The sequence below is a fragment of the Styela clava genome, chromosome 14, assembly GCF_964204865.1.
Source record: "Styela clava chromosome 14, kaStyClav1.hap1.2, whole genome shotgun sequence".
Lineage (NCBI taxonomy): Eukaryota > Metazoa > Chordata > Ascidiacea > Stolidobranchia > Styelidae > Styela > Styela clava.
In genome coordinates, this window is record NC_135263.1 from 15,599,097 (window position 1) to 15,622,593 (window position 23,497).

The following is a 23,497-nucleotide window of genomic DNA, read 5'->3' on the forward strand; positions in this document are numbered from 1 at the left end:
ATTGTTTCACGCTTCACTGATTTTGTACCTGCTCTCTTAATTCGAGGATTGCGGTAGGGTTGCTGTGCAATCTAATATATCTATTCTGATTGTATAATATTTGGTCTTATAATTAATATCAGTCAGTATAACAAGCGCAATCATTAGGAGGCAGTACTTTCCATACTCATATTTATCCCCTAAAGTATTCAAGCTGTATGCGCAAAGTATGCAGACACATACAGTGTGATGTGATGGCATTTGTGTTCCTTTCGCTTAACATGATCCTCGATCGTACATCCATAATATGTCGGAATGACATTATTATTGAACCGTCTATATTCAATGTCTTGTTGTGTTTAATTAAATCGAATATGAGACATATCTTACCATAGCCTTTTTTATTTTGTTTCAAACTAGGTTGTTGCTCCAGTGAGAGAGTCTTGTGCACAAGCTTTAGGAGTTTTAACACGATCATTGAACATTAAAACTGTGTCAGGTTAGTACTTTTTCTTATTAATATTTTTCCTAATAATTTTCTTAAAATTTAGCATTCTTTTTGTCAAATTTTAGATATGGAATTGAATTTATATTGATCGTTCCCAATGATAGTTTCATGTCTAATTGTTTGATGAGGTTTATATAGGTGTTTTAGATTTCAGTTCACTTCCAAAAATACAAGATTTTTGACTGGGGAAATCACTTTCGCTTTTCATCACTGCTGGATAGTCATGATATTTAAACAGCAATTAAGCGGAATACTTTTTTTGTATTTTGGCATTTCTATTTCACAAGGCCTAATACTTTTTTTAGAAATTCTGAATGTATTGTTGTATTTGACAAAAACAAGAGAATGGGAAGTTCGTCATGCAGGTTTTCTTGGAATCAAGTATATGTTTGCTGCTAGAGAGGTAATTGACTTTTTTAGATCGTGCTTTTTATGCCTTCAAGGCTGTGTACAATTATCCACTGATTCATTCATTAGCCAACTACTTTTGGAAGAATTGGATTTTTTTTGGTTTAGAGCAGGGGTGGCCAACCTTTCACATACCATGCGCCACGTTTCAAACATAATGTTTCAGATGCGCCGTAAATCTCTTGTATTCCCACGCCTAATGTCCGCTTCTTGTTGCAATTATATAAATTTAGAATACACACACATATATACACACGTACGTTACGCAATAAAGCTGTTTTTAACAACGAAGAGAAAAAGGTACGATTAAGGAGTATAGTTAGGCGTAATATTGTGACAACAGGCCTTTAGCGGTCTTACTACTTACTGAATACAGCGCGAAACACCGCAAAGAGCGCAAAACAGCGTGAAACAGAGGGAAACAGCGCAAAACAGTGGGGAAACAGCGCGAAAGAGCGCAAAACGGAGGGAAACAGTGTGAAGCAGAAAAAAATTTTGCAATGAGTTCGGGGCACCTTGTTTTGAGTACCACAGCAGCAAATTGAAAACACAAACCAACGTATGTAGCCAGTAATGCTGTAATGGCAGGTCTGCCCCTGCTGGTGACACATTTTATGTACCATAATTTAAAACATTTTCCATATGGATATGGTTGGCTTTAGGGTTAGGGTTAGGTAAAAAGGGACCTCCAGAAGTATGTGCACCAAGATGGCGCACAACCTGAAAATAGTATGTGTGTGTGTAGCGCATTCAGGTTGTGCGACATATTGCTGCACATACTTCTGGAGCACCAAAAAGGTAGATAAAATTTCGCATGATGACCTATAATCCGGTACATAACCTTGTAAATATACCGGAAATAGCGCCATAAAACCATGGACAGAGGCGCCGTGGTTCTTTCGTGGCAGGAGGTGGTTATGACTGGGTCTCCTGTTTTGCGCTGTTTCCCTCTGTTTTGCACTGGTTTCCTTCTGTTTTGCGCTGTTTCGCGATATTTTGCGCGGTTTTGCGCTCTTTGCGGTGTTTCGCGCTGTATTCAGTAAGTAGTAAGACCCGGCCTTTAGTATCAATATCTACTCTACTCTACCCTCGATTCTAATTGGCCTTTGCTAATCAGCTGTTTGGCCTAGCGTTGCGTTATTTTACTCCAGGCTTCTTCGAGATTAGTACTTGCGTCACAGCAAGCGGTTTTACGCTTTGCTTTTGTTGACAACTGTCATTTGAAGTTTGGATGAAAAAGGTGGTATTTAGGGGTCATTTTCAGCATGTTGTGGGTTGATTTATAATAAATTTTTTAGGCTTTGGCAATTTAACTGGTTGTTCAATGGTTATTGGGAGATGTTTGGGAAGTCTGGGCAATGGAAAATCCATGTTTCAAGCTGATAAATGACGATTTGGGGCTCCCGAAGTATGCGAACCAAGATGGCGGACATCGGAATGTAATATGTGTACTAGGTTAGGGTTAGGCCATAATTTTAGGTATAAATACTACGGGAGGCTCTTGGCTAGTCTTCAAACTGATAATAGGACTAAAATAAGAAAAATTGGAAAAAAATTATCGCCTAACCCTAACCTGTTACCCATGTTACGTTCCGATGTCCGCCATCTTGGTTCGCATACTTCGGGAGCACCGACGATTTTCTATTTTTCCAGAAGTTCTGAACTTTTTACTTCAGTAGGGAAAAAATAGTAAATTTCACCAATTTTTGCTAAAAGTCTAGAATGAATGTCATAAAGTCGTCCAAAAGCTAACGTTGATATTCGCCTGTTGTTTCTAATTCCAACAAGCCGTAAGTGGGCGACGTGGAGTAAGGAGAAAAGATTTATCAAAAGTCACCATGTGAATCGCAAAAAAACGGCTTGGCGTGGAGAAGCCAAGTGCAATTAACAATTTTGGCATGAAAAGGGTTAAAGATGCAATGCGCCACCTCTAATCATGCAATGCGCCACGTTTGGCGCATGCGCCATAGGTTGGCCACCCCTGGTTTAGAGTCATTCACCCAGTATAGAGAAAATTTACAATCGACTCAAATTGAAGAAAAAATTTGGCTTCTATTCCCAGATCCACGTTAAGAATAAATTTTGACTTTGAGTTCTAAAAAAATTCTTGACTCCAGCTCTGGATAGACTCTTAGAAAATTGAATTTTAATAACAACCTCACTAATAGCCTGTTAAGAACGCTTAATACACTTAATGCTTTTTGACTTAACGTTAAACATTTTGACTTCTTTTTTCACCATTCAAAGTCACATTTTTGACTTCCTTGGACCCACTTATTTACGAAATAATTGTGATTTTGCCCTTTAGTATGTTCTTAATAATAAATTAATTTAAAATTACAGGATTTGCATGAAAAGAATGTGAGTCAGTGTGTCCCTGCATTAATCAAGGGACTTCAAGATGGAGATGGAGATGTCAAAAGTGTTTCTGCTGAAGCTTTGACTCCAATCACATCTTATCTGGTTGAAACAGAGTCAGCTGCTGATAAGGTCAGTGGATTTTTGTTTTTTCATGAATATATTTGTATTGATCAGATTTCGTTGTTTATAACAGGTGTAGATGGTTATATGGTACCAAACTTTCCTCTCCCCGGGGTACTTACAGGGTGACCCCCAAAAAACAGAACCCATGTCATTTTGAGCCTATTCTAGAGAGAACATTACTTTAGTGCGAAGTGTCCTAGATTACTGAAACGTTCAGGTACAATCATACACAAACATTTCAAGTGTTAAAAAAAAATTTTCCCTTTTATAGAAGTAATCTAGAAATTTATAGGTGTATGAAAAACCTGTCGGTATTCTATCAAAGCTTCATTTCATGGGTGAATACAATTCCAATCTAAGTGCAAGAATCAGGGCTGTGTAATCAAGAGTTTAGCCTGTCTTAATTGCAGTCTGAATTTCAGCTGTCGGGAGTGTTTTAATTCCCTGTAGTTCGAATTCCATACTTTCAATGGTGATAATACAAGTTGGAAAATTTTTCCAAAAGTCAAAAAGCATCAAGTTTATTAAGTGTTCTCAGTAGTCAATAAACGAAGGTTTGCTTACGCCAATGTTTTTGTTATCAAAATTTCTCAAAACCTGGTGTTGAAGTCAATTAAATTTTCCTCAACCCTTTAGTCCTGGCAAGATTATTCTTTTACACTATAAGTACATGTTTTATCGCATTTCTTCAACTTTGTTAAATTTTAGTTGCATCAACTTGTACAAGTGTTATGTGACTCTCTGCAAGAATTAGATGAACTTACTGCTTCTACACAATCAATACTAACGCTTCTTTCGAAAATTGTTTCATCAATTTGTTCATCCAAGTTAAGGTAAGTTTCTATTAGTAAAATTTTTATAATCGATTTAGTTTTACCTAGTCAGGTGAAATTCACAACCTGTGCTGTTTCCTGATCGTATTGGCATGAACTGCTCAAGTCTCTCATCAATTAGTATTTACTAACGCACAATTCTACACTTTATTGGGCACACTAATTTGCCCGTAAATTCGCTCAGAGATTAATCTTCTATATTTCTGAGTGATTGTGCGTGACTTTGCTTTGGGCAAATTTCCATTAAAAAAAAAACATTTAGATTTCTAAATTGCTTGATTGTCAGAACTCAGAAATATTATTCATATATATTAATTATGCTTTCAATTTAATTACCTATTTTGTTCTGGACAGAATTATCACCTATTTTAAAAAAAAAAATGCTTCTTCAAATTTTTCAAATTTTGGAATTTTTATAATTATGGTATACATATTGTTAAATATAGTGATATATTTTTCTTTAAAGTTTATCTTTTTTCAGTGAAATTATAAAAATTATTTTGTTATCTTTAGTCTGTATATGAATTTGCAAGATACCATGTCGAAACTTTGGATTTTTACTCAACACTCAACACCTAGTGTGAGGAAAGCTGCTTTGTTAACCCTCAATACATTATTGAAAAGTCTTCATTCACATGTAAGTCAATTATTCTGCTCTAATTTGATATTTTTTTTGTAGTGCAAGTTATTTTTTTAGAATAAGTAAATGGTATATTCTTGAGTATAAAATGATAGCTGATTTAAATACTATGTGTGACGAAATTGTGGGTTTTTATTATTTCCGAAAACATATATGAGCTTTGTAACAGTTACATTTTAAGATGAAAAGAGAAGTTGTATTTCGAAAAATTAACTAACATTAGGCATTAAAAGTTGGGTACTTCTGAAGTATGCGCACCAAGATGTCGCATAACCTGAACCCTAACCCGGTACACAAACTGAGTTCAGGTTGTGCGCCATCTTGGTGCGCATACTTCAGGAGGTCCAAAAGTTGTCTTAACGATTTCATACATTATGCAAGGCATTTATGCTCAGGAATCTCGTCTTGCCAAAGTACAAAATTGATGCACGCTTGATGAATATAAAGGAGTTGAACAAATGAATGGGGTCGGTCCTTAATGGGATGCAATTTTTTACCCCTTTCACATTTTAAACAGAAATATTTTTGGTTTGGTATTGCCGACCTACCCATTTTATTACATTATGGGTGAGGTGGAGGACTAGAAGCTTTGTTTATTTTCGTCAGATCTTCATTATTTTTAACTCTTGTTTCAATTGTAATTTATTTTTCAGTCAAAAATTCCCTGGTTCAATGTCCTTGCAATGAATGGAATATGGAGTCTCGCAAAATGTTGCATCACAGAATCTAATAGGGAAATACAACTTATGGTTGTGGAGGTTTGTTTTTTATACACGAGTGCCTTTTTCGTGAAATATATTACCCTACTATGGAACATTAACTGTGAAAGACCAATAATACCTTCTAGAGATGGACTCTGCATGAATCATACATTGTTTGACTGTGTTTATGTCATTTGGCATAGTTGGGTAAATTGAATGTGTATGATGTTACAGGACAAATTAGCTCAAATTAGGATTTGAGAACATCTTTATTTGAAATCAAGAGAAGCCAACTGAAAATTATTGTCGAACTTGTAATGCGCTGCGTTTTTTTCATTTTTTTCAGTCATATTGTTTGTTTCCAATACCTTCAAAACTTGCTCTTTATTACTCCTTCAACCTTTAATTTCATACTCTTTCGTCTATTTAGGTTTGGACGAAGTTTTGCAGCAAGATACCACAATTAGTTTTGTGTGAAGCATGTCAACTATATTTCACAACGTTAGTTTCAATGGCTGCTCAACCTGACACTGCTCCTTTTCCAAAATCTATGTTTGCAGCTTCAACTGAACAAGAGGTAACTTATTGATTGAGAATCTATTTGAATGTATTGTTGGATTTTCATTGTTAACGAACCAGAACTTTTTTGTTTGGAATTACTGTCATGATTTGACAGATTCTGTTAATGTAGGTGCTGGCCTATTGCAGCGTTTCTTGAATGTCTGGAAAAGTATGTATTCATAGCATTTTTTACTGTTTTTATACCCACAGCACAAGTGATTAAATGAAAAGAATCTACTGTTTCTAAAATACAGAACACTAATTTGTGTTCAGAACAGAAATACATTTGTGTTAGTGTGCAGCTGGACTCTTTAATTGAATAGACTAATTTGTGTATTATTATTATTTATGAAGGTTTTGAAAGAAGGCGAAACAGAAGAATTGTTATATTATATTGGTGGAATGCCAAGTAATAAAAGAAATGAAAATGATGAAACAAGGGTTGAAATTGTTACGAGAACAAGACTGCAATTTGCAAGGTGTTTTTATTTGAAATCGAAATAGCGGTTAAAATGTTTCATATATCTAAGTATGTAAAGTTTAAATTTTTTTAGTTTTAATACGACATATTTTTATAACGTTTGCTCTGAACAAGGCATCAGACTTGAATGGGTTGGCACACTTTCGATTCAAAACCCACATTCCCACTTCAGATGGGGTGTAATAAATTGGGTGAGCATGGAGCAATGCAGATCCGGAAAGATTTTGGTCCAAATGGGGAAGGCCAAATACATTCGAAATTCGTTATATTCGATACCGTATATTTTTAAAATTTGGAAAGTTTTATATTATTTTTATTTAAAAATTAGAGATTTTGAGCCATCAGACGAGTACAGGGTGGCTCAAAAAAAACGAAACCAATAGAATATGTTCCAAATGACCGAGGTTCCGTAAAATGACCTTTTATAGTTGTGGCGTTTTAGATGTGATCAACATGAAGATATAGTGATGCATGTAATTTTCCACATGAACGTGACCCTAATTTAGACTGTATTAGATATTTCATATTCGAAAATATTTTCTCAGAATGTATTCAAAATAGTAAAATATTCGGTTTTGGCCATGTCTGGTCCAAATCTAGTAGTAATTCCTCCAATGATCTCTTTTTATTTCAGAATGTTGGGAATTTTATGTGGATTTGCTACAAGCACAAAGGAAGCTGACATCCAGTCGCAAAATATATTACAACAAACGTTTCATAGTATTACACATCATATATTGACTTATGTAAATTCAAGATTCGCAATACAACGCATAGTGATATGCATGATATTATCAAGTTGGTGGGAAACTAAGGTTCGTGTGTGTTTTTCTAATGTTTCCTTTATTAAGTGCAGTAATCGTTTTTTAATCATAAAACTGAGATGATGTGTTTACCAAGACCATACTATTAGAAAACTTGATAATTCATTTGTTGAGGAGGGTACATGAGGAAGGCATAGACGTTCTTTTCAAATGCGGCCCGCAATGATAAATTGTGCGACCTGCAAAAAATTGCCAAATTTTGAATGGTGTGTGGCTCGCAAAACGAGTTTTCGATTTAGTTTGATCAGATATGAGCGAGTAAATCCAATGTCTTTGCATTGCAAAGGTTATACCTGAGACCCATTTATTATCTATGCCTATGACGTTACAATGTTCTAACAGCTAGCTTGTGTGAAGCCATGTTATAAGATCAATAATCAAAATTTTTGTGCCTGTAGGCTGTAGCTTTATTTTTTATATAGCATTCCATGCGCTTTCCACTCCAAACAAGGCTCTTTACAAATGATCTAAGCGACCTATGGAGTTATTTTTCGAGTTTGCATCGCCTACTCGGGATTTTTAATCTGTTAGGCTGTGATGTATCATACCTAAGTCTAATACTCTAGTTACTAAGTGCAAATGTTATAGCAATGTATCATTCGTACATTTATAGCACCAATCTAAAAAAAAAAAAATTATTTTACTGGTTCATGCCTTGATAATTTTCTTGAATTAATCTTCCAGGAATCTCAACCTTCTCCTGAAATTTATAATTCGCTGCTCAACTCTCTAACAGAAGATTTATATTTTAATGAGATTTCTTCATTGTTTATTCAAGTGCAATCAGAAATTAAAAATATTTTCATGATGACATCCAAATATTTTCAACAACCATTGGTAAGTAGAATCATAATCATATTATTATATCTTATAGTTATCAGTTGTCCATCAACCTTATATATTATATTTTATAGACGTTTCCAATCAAACCAGTGTATAGTTTGGAAGATGCCTTAACGCTTTCCACAGAATTGGAATCAAAATTACAAGGTATGGTATGAGTAGCTATAACAGAAATATTTATTTAAAGGGAGATAATTTGCTCAAGCAAAGGACTCAAGCAACAACAATCAAATATCCATTAAGCCTTTGTACAAATTCCAATATTTGAGCCTACATATTAATTTATGAAATTATGTGTACCATATTGTTATAATGCGTAGCGCAGAACTTACATCTACCATTGCGTAAATGCTGAAATGGAATAAAATAGTATAGTTTGACCTGGATTGTTGTTGCATGGCGCGGCGACGAAACACGCGAGGAGCATCAATAAAAACAAGACTGGAAGGAAGAGATTTTTGCAAAACGAGAGAACGTGTATGAATCTAGATTTTTTTTGCCAGAGCGCGCATGTGCTGAGTGTGTGTGCGATGCACAAGTTACAATCGAAAAAGTTTTCATTCATTGAAGACACATTGAGATCAGATGTGACATCACACAAAAATTCGATATTCGAATGATGAGATATTTGAATACATTCAAATACTTTATTCGAATTGGCCATCCCTGCCTGTGATGCCATCAAAGTAAAGTCTAATGCTTTACGCACTAGGCCACTCATTTATATAAGTTTTCTTTTTCAAGATTCGAACTTCGATGATTTGAAAGAATCACATCAACGCTTATTTTTCACTGCTAATGAAGCTCAACAAGAACATTATACCTTACAACGTACTGTGCGTTCTTACGTTTCTCACTGTCTCGTCGTCGCATCATTTTCATCTACTTCTACAACTGTGAATCAATCTCTATCTATTGTACATTTGCCTAAAATGAATCCAATCATAAGACCCTTGATGGAAGGATTAAAAGTATGTTTTTGGTATTAAATTTTTCATTATCGAGCTTGGTGTTAGCATATGACACAATAGGATTTTTTTCGGGGAGGGGACCTATTGGACAGCTGAGCCGTATGTTCGTTGTATAAAAAAATTCTATTCACTCCCTGCCACTCGTTTGTCAGTCTATTTAGGGCAGTGTTGGAGTGGCTCAAGTTACTCGACTTGAGTAGGACTTGAGTCACCATTTATCAAAGTCTCGAAGGACCCATGCTAGAACTCGAAAAACTGTCAGTGAGACTTGAATCAGAGATTCAACTTGACCTATGACTCGACTTGGCTTGCGACTCGCGTTTAGGGACTTTGCATAACGATGATAATAGGGTAGGGTCTGGGAATGGTTGGCAAGTTTTTCGATTGAAATGCGTGAACTTAGGGAGGAATTATGCCATGACTGACAAGTAATTACATGAACCAACCAGAAATTGATTTATTTTCTTTCCTATTTTATAACTTGTTATATTTGTAAGTGAAAATTAACTTACTGGTATTAGTGTTAATATGGTCTGTTTTAAAATATGTTGAAATATATATATAGTAAGGAATGAACTTTGAATTCTCCTGTATGTATAAACAAGCCCAAGAGAGGCCATTTAGTTTGACAACTTTGCTGAGAAAGACTTGGTATCCTGTATTTTTTCAGATACTTGAAATCATTTTATATTTTTTACAGAGAGAAGAAAACCAAATACATCGTAATGTAATATCAGAAGCACTTACGTATCTGCTGGATATTTGTTCAAATCGTAATCCATGTCCTAACTCTAAACTTATTCGTAATTTATGTCAATTTTTAAAAGGAGATTCCGGTATTTGTCCTGATTTATTGAATCCAACTACTGGTATTTCATGTGAGTTCTACTTTTTGTTTTAATTTTTCTTTTTCATTATTAAATATATTAGTGAAAAATAATTTTTTTTTAGCTGAGATTCTGAATCAATCTCCGTTTTCCGAAGATGATTCAACGAATAAAATAATTATAACATTACTGAGAAATCGTGTTGCTTTAATCCAAAGTTCAGAAAATAAAAGAAGGAAACATTTTTCTCCGAGGCATGATAAAAGTTCAAGTTCAGAGGTTTGTTTAACACTTCAATTTTTTGTCTTTGTCGAGCTAAATTCAATAATACTATAATGTAATATCGTTGAATAATTTTCATTCAATATTTGTTGAAAAATAGGCGTTTTTATATGCGGAGTTTTCATTGTAAGCGAAGCTCTCTACTGGTGGCCACTAATACGTAAGAAGCCATATTTTCTGAAGGGATCTTTTTATTTTGACAATTCTTGATTTAATTTACTGAATTATGAGTGAAGCAATAATTCAGTTTATGATGAAATAAAAAGAACTTGAAAAATGAAAAGGAAAAGTTTTAACAAATTTGAACCATTGTAATGCCACCTATTTTTACCGCTCTCCACTTATACCTGCTGTGATGTGTAATTAGTGAGTAGTGATCGACTTTATGCCCTCGACTTTCATTGAATCCTCACTGCTTCTAACGAAAAACTGCCATAGTCATTTGATTCACGGGAGTTCAAAGAACAAAGGGATGCAGGTTGCCGATGGCTGCACTAGGCCATCACTCCGCATGTTTTTATTGATAACAATGGTTTAAGTTACAAGTTGTCCGAGCCTCATTCATAACTTCTAACCATGACTCAGCTATTGAACTATTCCTCATTTTTCTACTATCGCCCAGTGGGTAGAGCGTTAGACCCAATCACCCAACTCTGATGACGTTGCAGCTTGCAGGTTCAAATCCCATGCCAACCACCTTACTCAGGGTGGAATAAATTTGGCGGGCAATGTCGAAATGGAAAGATTCTTACCTACAAGAAGCTGCTTTTGAAGAGCCTTGTTTAGAGCAAAAGATATCGTATAAAAAAATATTTTAAATTAAATAAATAAATAAATTAAATTTAACAGAATGAACCAAATATTGCACGAGATGGAGCTTTAGTTTGTATGAAGTCTCTCTGCCACCATTTCAATGAAAATATATTTGAGACGTTGCCTCAATTATGGACAATGATTTGCCAACCTCATGTTGAGGAAAATCAGATGAATGGAGATGTAGAAAATGGAGAGAGTGAGGAGAAATTGAGAGACAAAATGTTGAGTCTTCTGATTGTTGAAGCTCTCGCTCCTGTTGTAAATACTGATGTAGCAAAAATGAAAGTAAGTGAAATTTTTTTTTTTTTTTCAAGAAGTAATTATTGTATAATATTCTATTTGAAGTCAAATGAAATAGTGAATTTGTTATTGTGGTTTAGCTGAGCGATTCTCGAAGAGGGTGACTGGGGGGCGATTCTTCATTCTTGAGAAGTCAAAATTTCTTAAAATCGCTAATTGTTTTCATCGTGGGTATTCAGGCTGTGAAATGTGCCTGGGCACGACATCTAGATATGTGCCACGAGTTGGAGTCGGCGTCGGTAAAGAGTTTTTTCTCGCCCGTCACTGTGCGAAAAGTGTGAAAAACTCCTTATTATATGGAGACAATTCGCAAAACTGTGACAATTCACAATCTGTGACAATTCGCAAAACTAAAATGTCTTCAAATATCAAAAAAAATTGTTGAAATTCATCCATCTTATTAAAAACGTCATTTATCATGATTTGACTACTTGTTTTGCAATAAATTTGTTTGTTTCCATGTTTCCTTGTATTTCCTGTTATAACCTTGAATGTACTGTAAGGTAGCGATGATACAAAAAAGTTTGAGAACCATGGGTCTAGCTTACAATCTTTTCCAAGTTTTCAGTATGAATCAGTAGTTCAAATTATTTCTCTGAAATTCTGTTGACAGAACGCGTCAGCTGGTCCCACATGCAAACCCCATTTTTTCTACCTTATTTGAAAATTTGACGAGTATTTGAAATTTTTAAGATTTTGTTATTTTATGCATTAAAAGCAGTTGCGTGTCGATACATTGTTATTTTTTGTTAACCTCAAAATTTAAACTACCGGTAAGTTTTCGAACGTGTTTGTAAAACTGATATATTATAGTTGTGAATATATATTTTTCTTATTGCAGGTTCTAAGTTTGCTTCCTCAAATGTTCAATTTAGTTTGGACGTCGTATTCTTCTGTTAGATATGTTTGTAGTAGATGCCTTTCTGTTCTCGCTAAACGGTTTCCTTCGGAAGTGATGACAAAACTTGTGGGAGAGGTAAGATATGTTTAATTTTTATAGAAGACTTTATGGATTTGATTTTTATTTTTGATGAGAAGAATTCCATTTTTTTTATTGAGTTTTTGATGTGTTTCATGATATATTTTTTTCTACAATTGTTTTAGTCAAAATTTAAACTTTAATGACATAGGTATCTAAATGTTTTCACTTATCTGAATTTCATTATTGATTTCAATGAATATATCTACTTTGTTGACAAGATAATGTTTACTGAATATTTACCTAACCTGCCTTCGTTTACCCTCCTATTTATATATCTGTAATGTGATTATGATTATACAATATATTTTCACGACGATTGACGCAATATGTTCAAAGCGTGTCATTGCGCCTATGATTTTCCGGTTCATCCCCATTGACTTTTGTCTAGGCTTCCTCACCAATACCATAGTCCATGCTTTCGCAACAAATAAACTGCTCAACTATTCCCATAATCTACATGAACTGGTGACCGAATGAGATGCCATGGTTTGCCATATGATTTATCTGTCTTATCTATCATCTTACGGTAAGATTCTTACCTCTCCCCATGCTGAAAATGAAATCCTCTCTTTTTTTAGTTTCTTCCATCGATTGATTCTTCCGACTTATATAAGAGAATGGGGATCATTGAACTTGTATCTAGTAAGCACCTTCCTGTATTTTAACAAAATTTTGATTTGAACTTAGGTAATTCTTTTTGTTGGGCTGTCAAAATTTTAATATAGAATTGATCAGTCAATTAAAAGGATTAATTAGTTGGAATATCTAAAATGAAATGAATGTTTTAATACATTCGGTATATTTTGAGTCTTGAGTCTGGATACTTTTTAAGCTTTAACTGTATTTTTGTATTGAAATTGATACACTTTAATACAATATTGGCATCAGTAGAACCTAATGTCACATTTTAAGGTTTTGAAAAAATCTCATTTTTCAACTTTCAGATTTGTACAGCGAAGCCCCTGGCCCATAATGGCAGAAAATCACAAAAATTCATTTCTGAAAAATATGACATAATCAATGATGATAAGTTGGATTATTATGGTTTAACTCAACAAAACATGTTAATTTTCTAGATATTATCGACTGTTTGAAGACTGAAATCCTACCATACACTGTGCTGCTTATCGTACCATTGCTCGGTAGAATGAGTGATCATAATACACAAGTTCGTTTGATCGCTACACAATGTTTTGCGTCCTTAATCCAGTATTTACCTGTTGAGGTTTGTACTTGTAATATGGAAGTAACTAATTTTTTCGCCTACTTTACATCAAGTTGTGTGAAGGGACTGAAACCTATGGGCAGGGGGGATATTCACTTTGGCTAATAGAGACAGTCCCCGAACTCGTAATAGAACTAAAATAAGGAGAATCGGAATAAAATTATGGCCTAACCTGGTACACACACTACGGGAGTACCGATATTTCAACTTTTGACTCAAAATTAGTTTTTAGTTTTTCACTCTCATTTTGTCAATTGAAAGAATGGTTCAATATTTTATAATTAGATAGTTGTAAGCAGCCATTGAGTAGTTATGTTATCTCTCTTTTTTGGATCCCCGTTAGATCTCACGATACCGCACACTAAATTTAAATTTTCATTTTTCAGGCTAGTGTACCTGATGCACCTGATCTACCATCGGTATTAGTCGAAAAACGGAAACACGAAAGAAGATTTTTGGAACAATTGCTCGATAGTAGTTCCTTAGATCAATATCCTATACCTGTTCCTATCAATGCAAAGTTGCGATCTTACCAACAGGTGAATTGAATTTTGTTATTTGGTATGGAAGTGTACATATAAATTGTTGAACTGAGCAAATTGAATCATTATAAAATTAATTAGTGGATCAGTCGTATTCAAGTTTGAGTACTTAAAGATGGTTGAAGCTGTGTTGGGGTTATTACTTTTTTTTTCAAATTTTCAATGAATATTATTGATAAGCTCTCTATTTCACTCAAAATTTATCTACAGTGATACCTCGATAGTCGAACATAATTCGTTCGGGATTGATGTTCGACTACCTTTTTTTTCCGACACTTTTTTTCGCTGTAAGAAACAATGGTGATTTTTTTAATTCGTTTTTTCTAATTCCAACATAACCAAAATATTAACTAATCGTGTTCCTAAACAACAACAATTATTTGAATGTGTACAATGTACATAATAAATATTAAATATATATAAAGTTAAAATTATGAAAAATTTACATTTGAGCAAATTTTTGTGGGCTCTGTGGGGGATTCGTTTTTTGTGTTCAATGACTGCATCAAGAATAGAGCTTATTGTGGCGCCCGTGTTAGTCAGGAAAGATTGATGTACCGGTAGTCTACTGTGACAGTTTGGATACTCTAACTACTTCGTTTTGGCCTTTGTGTCCTTATATTTGAGCATTGCTCTACTGTTGAATGAGTAGTTAAATTTCTTGTGACGTTATCTCACTCGACAACATGCTCGGGAGTTCTAGCACCGATAGAGTAGCAGCATTTTTGACTCGAATTTCATGGTCGACCAACGAATTGTTCATGTATTGAGTCAATTTTTCTCAACAACAACAAGAATTGAGCAAAACAATCCATGTGAATATTTGCTTTATGTCATTCAAATTTCCCCCTTTCATTTTATCCTAGGATGGTGTGAAGTGGATGGCTTTCTTGAACAGGTATAAATTACATGGGGTCTTATGTGATGATATGGGACTGGGAAAAACTCTTCAATCAATTTGCATTTTGGCATCAGATCATTTCTATCGTGCTAAAACTTTTCATGTAAGTAACATAAACTAACTTTTATTTTTTACATTCATTGAAATCTTATTTTCTGTTATTTCTGGGGTTCACATAACCAATTGTTATTTGAGATAGTTATTAGTAAAACTGGGAATCTCAGCTCAATTCATTTGTTCATTGAATGCTTGATCATTGCTATCATAAATTCCAAGTCTTCAGCACTACTTCAGAAAAATATACCTAGTTATGACTTATGAGTGATGGCCTAGTGCAGCGGTTCGCAAAATTTTTGTTCGTGCAGCGCCAAATTATCAGAGAAAAAACTCATGGCGGACTTACTCGAAAAAAAAAATTCTGCTTTTGAAATAAAATTTTGTGATAGTTAGTTAGTGTGTACTTTATACCTTTTAAAGTTTGTAAACATGTAGGCCTAAAGGCAAAAAATCAACTGTTCTTCCTCAGTTCTGCCTGATTTTTCTTTGGAATACTTAAAAATCACTCATATTCGCTAAACACGTGTCAGCAGATAAATAAACTGCCACTCGCGAAATTGCTGCAAGTATTGTCTACCTATTGTTATGGCATAGAAACTTAAAATGAATTAATTGATTTATATACGCAGCGTTTAAAAAAAAAATAATAAATACAATATGTAGAATATCTCATATTTTTAGTTTTTCAGCACAATTCTGGTAATTTTTGCAGCAGACACTTTGCGAACTGCTGGCCTAGTCGGAAAAACGTTAATCTTTACACTGATGGCATTTCAGGTTGAAATCTTGGTTTTAAATCCCATGCCCACCACTTCAACCAGGGTGTAGGAAATTTGGTAGGTTTTGCCAAACAAAAAAGATCCTTGTCCTTTCAAATTATTGTAGCTCCTTGCAAGGGCTCCTTACGCAGAACCTTATTTGGATCTAGTAAATACGCTGCATTAAAACGTTTACAGAAAATAGCTCACAAATTTAGGGATCTCCGGATGAACCAATTATCCAGTAAACTATCCTCAGCGCCATATTTATTATTTTTTCTAACTTTAGGAAACTAATGATAGTGCAAGTGCACCTATTCCCTCTCTTGTGATTTGCCCTCCAACACTGACCGGTCACTGGGTGGACGAGGTGGAGAGATTTTGCGGAAAAAGTCATCTTGATCCGTTGCATTATGTTGGTAATCCAAGAGAGAGACAGAGGTTAGTCCGATTTTGTTATTCGACATGAAGTGTACATCAGAATTGTTGTTGTTCTACTTGTTGTTGTTGTTATTAATGTAGTTGTTGTTATCCTTGTTGTTGTTGGTAAAGATTTGTGCTTTTCTAGGCAAATAATATACCAATCTATTTTAAATTTTCAGTATATAGAGACAGGATGGGTTGGTTCCATTCAAAATATGTTTTTCTTGACTTTTTTTTGTTGTGTTTTCAGGTTACAAACAAAATTGTCGAAACATAACCTTGTGATTGCATCATATGAAGTTGTTCGAAATGATGTGGAATTTTTCAGGTTCATCTTTTATTTAATCTTTTATCATGCTTAAATTCCTGTAGTATTGAGAAAATCATATATGTAATGTATGCATTCTTTATTATAAACCATTATTTGTCCTTGATTGACATGACTTATTTGAATACCTCATGTCTATGCATTTGAAACAAATACCTGGACAACTATGTTCATAGTCTGGACAAGGACTGTTGACCGAACAAGAAGCTGTGATTCGATTAGGTCGTCTTATCTGTTTTCCTTTCCCCGTGGAATAAATATAGAAAACTCTGAATCCTAAGCATTATAATGATGGAATGCACCATGAATATGTCAAGATTTTCACTTGAATTGTGATTAACATTCAAAAACCTATTTATTCTCGCCACGCAACCCAACTCGTAAATTATTCGGAGTTGGCCATTACTTCGAATATGTTCTTATGTGTGTTCGATAGTCAACATATCATCATTGAAACACTTTTTGAATGCTATTTTCAATAATCTTGATACACTTTTTATTTCTTTTTTATTTATAGCAAATTTGATTGGAATTATTGTATATTGGATGAAGGACATATGATAAGAAATGGAAAAAGTAAATTAACTCTTTGTATCAAAAGTTTGCGTTCTAATCATCGACTGATATTGACAGGAACTCCAATCCAAGTAAGCATGATCGTTTTATTTTAGTTTGATTTATTAAATTTTAAATTAAATATTCTGCAACGAATATTTCACTATTCCGAATACATTCTGAGAAAATGTTTTCAAGTGTGAAATGTTGAACACATTCTAAATTGGTGGCAAGTTTATGTGGAAAGTACATAAATCACCATATCTACATGTTTGTTATATTCGAAACGAAACAAATTTTATACCAATTGAGATGTTGTGCGGTTTGGTCTACTTATCTGACAGTGACGACTCAAAATCCCAAATTTTTTAATAAAAAAGTTCTAAATTATTCCTAAATTCAAAAATTTACTATATTGAATATAATTAATTTTGAATATATATTTGAATATTTGATTCGTTTTGGACTTACCTGCTGATGGCAAACATGTTCGGTTTCAAATGAATATACTTAGAATAGCAAAACCAGTTAAAATAAATTTTAAAATATTTTTTTGAAACATAGAATACATATATATTTTGTATTGATCATGATTAGCAAGGAACAAACATGTGTATTCTATGACTTTGGATTCAAAAATGCTGAAAAGTTAAGATATATGATTCATTGTAATTAAATGCATTCTCTGCTTGTACCAATCACTTATTCAAATTTTCAAGTTTTTCATTTCACATTCAATCCGCAATAATTCAGTTTACAGTAAATTCTAATTTCGATAAAGAAAATTTTTTTTGGTAATTCAAATCTCAGTAATTGCTTGTGGACTTGCCTTCAGTCATGAACTATTCTGTCTTGTCTTGTTATTGTCTTGTGTGAGTTGATTAATTAGACTTTTCTCATTACAGAACAGTGTATTGGAATTATGGTCATTATTTGATTTTCTGATGCCTGGCTTTCTCGGATCAGAACATGAATTCAATTGTCGATATGGAAAACCAATCCTCGCAAGTCGTGATGCAAAATGTTCTTCAAAAGAGCAAGAAGAAGGTTTGTTTTAAATTAATTTACAATAATATTGCTACTGCAGGATGGAGGGGTTTCTATTGGGGAATAATTGACCCTTCGGAGATAGATTTACCCTGGACGGGGTGAGTTCAGCAATTAAGAAAGTTTATGACCGAATGTGAATGTTGACCACATAGAAGATCTCTTGCGCGATCGATATCTACTATGCTCTCGCTGAGGGCAGTATGTCTTGTGTTGTGCCCTTCTTCATAGTTCACTCAGACTTTGGAAGGGGTAGATTTTACTTTTGAAATGTACCAAAGCGTAAACGAGAGGATTAAGGTTGAGAATCCCTGCTTTTACCTTCAAAAGAAGAAACTCATTCTCAAAGTTTCAATTGTTTTATTTGGTAAAATATCAATATACAAAGTACAAGCGATTTAGTATTTACTTAAAAGAAAGAATTTATGAACACAATTTATATTCAATATTCTGAACACATGAACATAATATAGGAAATCACACTCGTTCTGTTAAGTGCACAGTGATAGTGTTATTAGATTATACAGTTATTTATAATGCATAAAAGTAGTTCTCACTTTAAAGTTAAATCCATCTCCAATGTTAGAAGCAAGAGATAATAATATTTACTAGAATGTTAAATCGTAAATCCTGACACTTTCTTTTAAATTACTTGACTAATTCCAATAAAAAGTGTTTAAATGATTCATATTCTTGTTATGGGCACAATGGCCTAGCGCCGGAGTGGACCAGGAGCCAAAAATTTTGCCCACCCAGACTTGCGGCCCACTTAAGCAAGACATTAAAACTTACATTTTATGAACAATGTTTATAGCAAAAGTGAAAAAGAATAAGCCTCATGACCAAACTAAATTTAATCTCAATCTCAACAAATTTCTTGAGCTTTTTTTTTAGCTAATACATCAAAATTTGGTTTTAGTTTGGTTGTGGCAGTATCATGCGGGCCAGATTGAATTACCCAACAATTTTGCCAGCGAGTCGCTGTTTGCCCATGTCAGGCCCAGATCAATGTTTCCTAACCGGGGCGAAATTTTGCTTTGGCAATTCTTTGACTAATAATGATAAACTATTTTTACTGTACAAAAACTGGGAGCGACTTGTGCATAACACTATCTAAGGATCCCATTTAGGTTGAAATAAATGAGGTACTTTTTATGCATAGGAAGGGAGGAATAATGAGTTTCAAATTAGGTGAAGGGAGGAAATCAATGACAGAAGTTGGGAACCACTGGCCTAACAGTTAAAATCTAATATTTTTGGCTCAACTGTGCTGGCATTGCAAGCTACACACCTCTGGATCAAATCTCATGTCACTACCTCACCCCAAACTGGAAAGTTCCAGCCCTACCAAAAATAATAGCTCTTTACATAAGAGTGGTTGCTCTTACGGGGCCATGTTCGGACAAAAAGGCATGAAAAATGATGCAACAGTTACATGTATATAAATATCAGGAAATTTAAAAGTATTTATAAAAATTGAAATTTCAAGTTCATAATTCTGCGTCACTCACTATATTTATAGTTTCACCACATTGTACAAACTAAAGTTTATTTTTTGAAGCATAGTTGTTCATTGACAATATGTACATTAGATTTTATAACAGTAATAAAAAAAAGTGGAATAAGAACCAACATAACAACATTACAAATTAAAGTACTATTTGTCTATTGCACAGACAAAATGGAATAACAGTATAAATAAATAATATGTAACATTTGAACAGGGTGCTCATAAATTCCTGTTACAATTTCGAAACTTTTTTATGAAGTCAGTTCTCAGTATATCTTAACCAAGTTTGTTTTATTTTAATTAGTATTTATTTGAGCCTTCATTACACCTTTATATATGGCCACTATTAGTTCATAAAGCACATCAAGTTTCTTTATCTGTTTTTATCAGGAATTTATGAATTCCCTGTATATTTAAAATACATTCCTACAACATTTTGTGGAATAAACATTTTTTACCAATATCATGGATTTCAATTTGACGTAGATTGCATAGAGAAAATGTAGTTTTTACGTCCACTTCATTGTCTTGTCTATTGAAAAGGACAGACATTGTACCTTGTTTTAAGTATTGTTATAGTTCGATTTTAGATGCCTTCTTGAATATAGGTTTATAAATAAGGGCACTGGTTCTTTTTGTGCTTTTTTTGGTAATTTCATCATAAACGCAGATTAAATTTGTCTGTCAATACTAATTTTCAATATAACAGCTTAATAAGTTTTTGTTTTTATGAAATGCTCGGAATAATGATGTGTTTTACGTCTGTTCAAATGTTCTCCGGTTCGCACATCATTTTTCGTTCAGCTCAGAGTTGATCGTAATTGATAATTTGGAGTGATTCATTGCGACATGATCGTAATCAACCATGTATAAAGTGTCGTCTTCATCGTGGTTTGCCATGTCATTATGAAGTAAAGTTACTGGACCGTAACATCGCTCGCTTGTTTTTTTCTGTAAAAAAGGTTTTAGAATGTATGAATTAAAATCAGTGGATGTTGTCTCCATAGTGGTACGATGTGCGGTATTTTTCATATTTGTATATTATTCTTCCAATCATGCTTTCCAGTGCATTCATAACTTAGTATAAACTATGTTGTCAGTAAAAATGATTGGCTGAAAATGTCTTGATTTTCTGTTGTCTCTGGTCATGTTTCCATTATTGCGTTGCTATCATTTTAAGTGTTAATAAAACTGGAATCGGCTGCGGATAGGCTAGTTACAAATCGCAAATAGCTTTTGAATCCCATCCTCCATTTTACTGTGCTTGAAAGTTATTATCCTGAAATCTGTATCCTGAAAATTATTTCAAGATACTTATATAACCCTTAAAATGTTGTTATATAGGCGACTTGTTGGATCAAGCAATCAACATTATATTTTCTTATAGTCTAACGACCATTTTCAATCACTAATAGTTCAGTATTAAAGACACAATATCATTTTCGTTAGAGTGAAATTTTTTTTACAAAATACCCAAACCTATGCTATCCAAAATGAGAGTTTTGAAAAATTCGAAATTGGAGATATTTGATTATTAAATATTTGATTTAAGGAACAATATTTCCATTTTGAAATTATTTGTTGTTCGGGAGTCGGCGAGAATAGAGTACCTTTGACATTATAAAAATACTAAATCATTTGAAAGTAGTATGTGTACCAATATGGAGTAATGGAGGTAACTAATTTTGTTCGCCCATTTTACATCAAGTCGTGTAATGGGACTGCCTTATGGGCAGGGGGGATATTCACTTGGCTAACACAGACAGTCCCCGATCTTGCAATAAAAATAAAATAGGAAAAATTGGAATAAAATTATAGCCTGACCCTAACCTAGTGCACATACTACAAGAGTACCCAAAAAAGAGTTCGAAAAATTGCTCTCAATCACTTCCCTTCCCCCAGTAAAACTGTGTAAATCATTTGTTTTTTTAATCTAAACATTTCCAAATGATTTCTGTAAATTTCTCTGTTGAACCTGACCCAATTTATAATATATTAAAACAGTCCGTATTTTAAAACATTAGTCTAAAATGTATTTCAAATAGTATATTATCCAATTTTGACCATTTGTGGTTAACAGAAGATTAGGCAGGATCTAAATGTATATATTTGTGTAATATACTTTTTAAAAACTAAATAACTCCCTTTTCCACAAACATATATCGTTATTATTGCAAGCAGAACAACTGTAAGAATCGAGCATATAGAAGTCACGAATATGATCTGCATTGTTGTCATGTTCGAAGTGTTGTCTTCTTCACCTTCCCCTGTTTTATTTGTTATTGGGATCATTGTTGAGTCTGGTATATCCTGAGAAAAAAAATTAAGAAAAGGGGGAAGGGTGAAAATTGGTTTATCGACGTCTTTCACCCTGAATTGCGATTTTTATAATTTTACCGGTAACAAAGTTCGGTAAAACTTCAAAAATTGTATTTAAAATCAGATGTTTAGTCATATTTATAGAAACAATATTAGGAATATTAAGTGATTCTTTCTAGAAAATAATAATAAATACAGTGGCTTAAATTGGGGGTTCTCAACTTGGGCTTAATTTAACATGCGGACGAGTAAATTTTACTTGTGGGTTGAGATTAGCATTGGTATGTGCTTTATTTTCTACATTGAAATTCGTTTGAAAGTCTTTTTTGTCTTTTGAGGTATTATAGATATTTGTGGAAGTTAAAATATATACCCATTTAACACTTTTAAAATTTGTAAAATGATAAATTAGAGAAAAAGGGTTGAGAGCTATTCGGTAGAGCGGTGATTAAAAGCTAACATTATTTTGTCATAAGTTGTTAAAGGTTTTTAAATTGAATATTCTCGCAAATAATATTAAGCTTCGAATATTTTATAACACATTTCAGCTTTATGATAGCACTACATGTTACATAATTGGGCAATCCGAGAGTGTATGTAACAATATGAAGGTAACTAATTTTGTTTGCCTACTTTACATCAAGTTGTATAAAGGGACTGAAACCTTGGGCAAGGAAGATATTCACTTGGCTAACACAGACATAGAACTAATATATTCTCAGTTCAACGGGAAAGCTTAAGGAATATCTGAATAAAAATATGGCCAACCTTACATTGCTAATAAGTTATTAAACTGATGATAATTAATAAGATCTCACCCCACTGCCGTCCTCATTTTCTTCTGCATAAGTGAATCCAATGCTCAATAAGGCCACAAATATTAGTAATATCGTAGGTAACTTTCTGATCATTTTCATTTGTTAGGCCTATATATCGTGATGTTGTTACTCTGTAATAAGGTTTTGATATCTGAATTAATTAATTAGTAAGAGGAATATAATATTCTAGCTTTCATAGCTTTGTTATAAGGTAATTTCAATTCTATTTCATTTTTGAGTATATACCGGTGTATTTCTTTGTCTTTTTCCTTGTGTCAATACTTATATTTTATACACTTCAATCTACATTTCACTCTAGACACCATTGTACTCTAGTCCTTCGTTTGTTAAAAGCGGCTTTTAGCTGTCATCGTAAAAATAGAATAACAATCTTTTCAAATCTGACTGCTTCAATATGCTCACTAGCTGATTTAAATTTTAATCCTCTACTGTTCAATACATTTCAGATATTAGGCTTTTCACATTTTCCCTTCATCTCGTGTCACCTATTGATTGTATCTGTTAATATTTAACAATAATCCAGGGACGAGTGATGTATGCTGTCTGTTATTCA

General features: G+C 33.5%; 2 protein-coding genes across 4 annotated transcripts in view; one reads left to right on the top strand and one right to left on the bottom strand.

Annotated features, from left to right (window-relative positions):
- The window catches only part of LOC120341699 (TATA-binding protein-associated factor 172-like), a 40,182-nt gene that overhangs the window by 9,072 nt on the left and 7,613 nt on the right, over positions 1-23,497 (top strand). For all 3 annotated transcript variants that reach the window (XM_078119766.1, XM_078119765.1, XM_078119767.1), the window contains 24 exons: positions 400-478; positions 793-890; positions 3,239-3,385; positions 4,088-4,212; positions 4,726-4,849; positions 5,506-5,610; positions 5,984-6,130; positions 6,469-6,593; positions 7,230-7,410; positions 8,104-8,256; positions 8,334-8,409; positions 9,007-9,233; positions 9,934-10,111; positions 10,185-10,339; positions 11,192-11,443; positions 12,300-12,434; positions 13,019-13,082; positions 13,517-13,665; positions 14,052-14,204; positions 15,074-15,211; positions 16,213-16,364; positions 16,597-16,674; positions 17,192-17,321; positions 18,135-18,276. In XM_078119766.1, the coding sequence (XP_077975892.1) occupies positions 400-478; positions 793-890; positions 3,239-3,385; positions 4,088-4,212; positions 4,726-4,849; positions 5,506-5,610; positions 5,984-6,130; positions 6,469-6,593; positions 7,230-7,410; positions 8,104-8,256; positions 8,334-8,409; positions 9,007-9,233; positions 9,934-10,111; positions 10,185-10,339; positions 11,192-11,443; positions 12,300-12,434; positions 13,019-13,082; positions 13,517-13,665; positions 14,052-14,204; positions 15,074-15,211; positions 16,213-16,364; positions 16,597-16,674; positions 17,192-17,321; positions 18,135-18,276 (3,313 nt within the window). The remainder of the gene's footprint in view (positions 1-399; positions 479-792; positions 891-3,238; positions 3,386-4,087; positions 4,213-4,725; positions 4,850-5,505; positions 5,611-5,983; positions 6,131-6,468; positions 6,594-7,229; positions 7,411-8,103; positions 8,257-8,333; positions 8,410-9,006; positions 9,234-9,933; positions 10,112-10,184; positions 10,340-11,191; positions 11,444-12,299; positions 12,435-13,018; positions 13,083-13,516; positions 13,666-14,051; positions 14,205-15,073; positions 15,212-16,212; positions 16,365-16,596; positions 16,675-17,191; positions 17,322-18,134; positions 18,277-23,497) is intronic.
- LOC120341700 (uncharacterized) lies at positions 18,328-23,195 on the bottom strand. The gene is made up of 3 exons (XM_039410279.2): positions 22,924-23,195; positions 21,932-22,096; positions 18,328-20,737 (listed from the first exon to the last, which is right to left on the bottom strand). Exons 1-3 carry the CDS (start codon positions 23,020-23,022, stop codon positions 20,576-20,578), a joined length of 426 nt encoding a protein of 141 aa, XP_039266213.1. The 5' UTR covers positions 23,023-23,195; the 3' UTR covers positions 18,328-20,575.

Bases quoted from the DNA above. Each gene is read 5' to 3' on its own strand.
- LOC120341700 (XM_039410279.2), bottom strand. From the start codon at position 23,022: ATGAAAATGATCAGAAAGTTACCTACGATATTACTAATATTTGTGGCC. The intron at 22,097-22,923 runs GTGAGATCTTAT...TTTTTTTCTCAG, and splicing joins AAAATGAGGACGGCAGTGGG to GATATACCAGACTCAACAAT. The intron at 20,738-21,931 runs GGGAGTTATTTA...CCTTTTTTACAG, and splicing joins CGATATATGTTTGTGGAAAA to AAAAAAACAAGCGAGCGATG.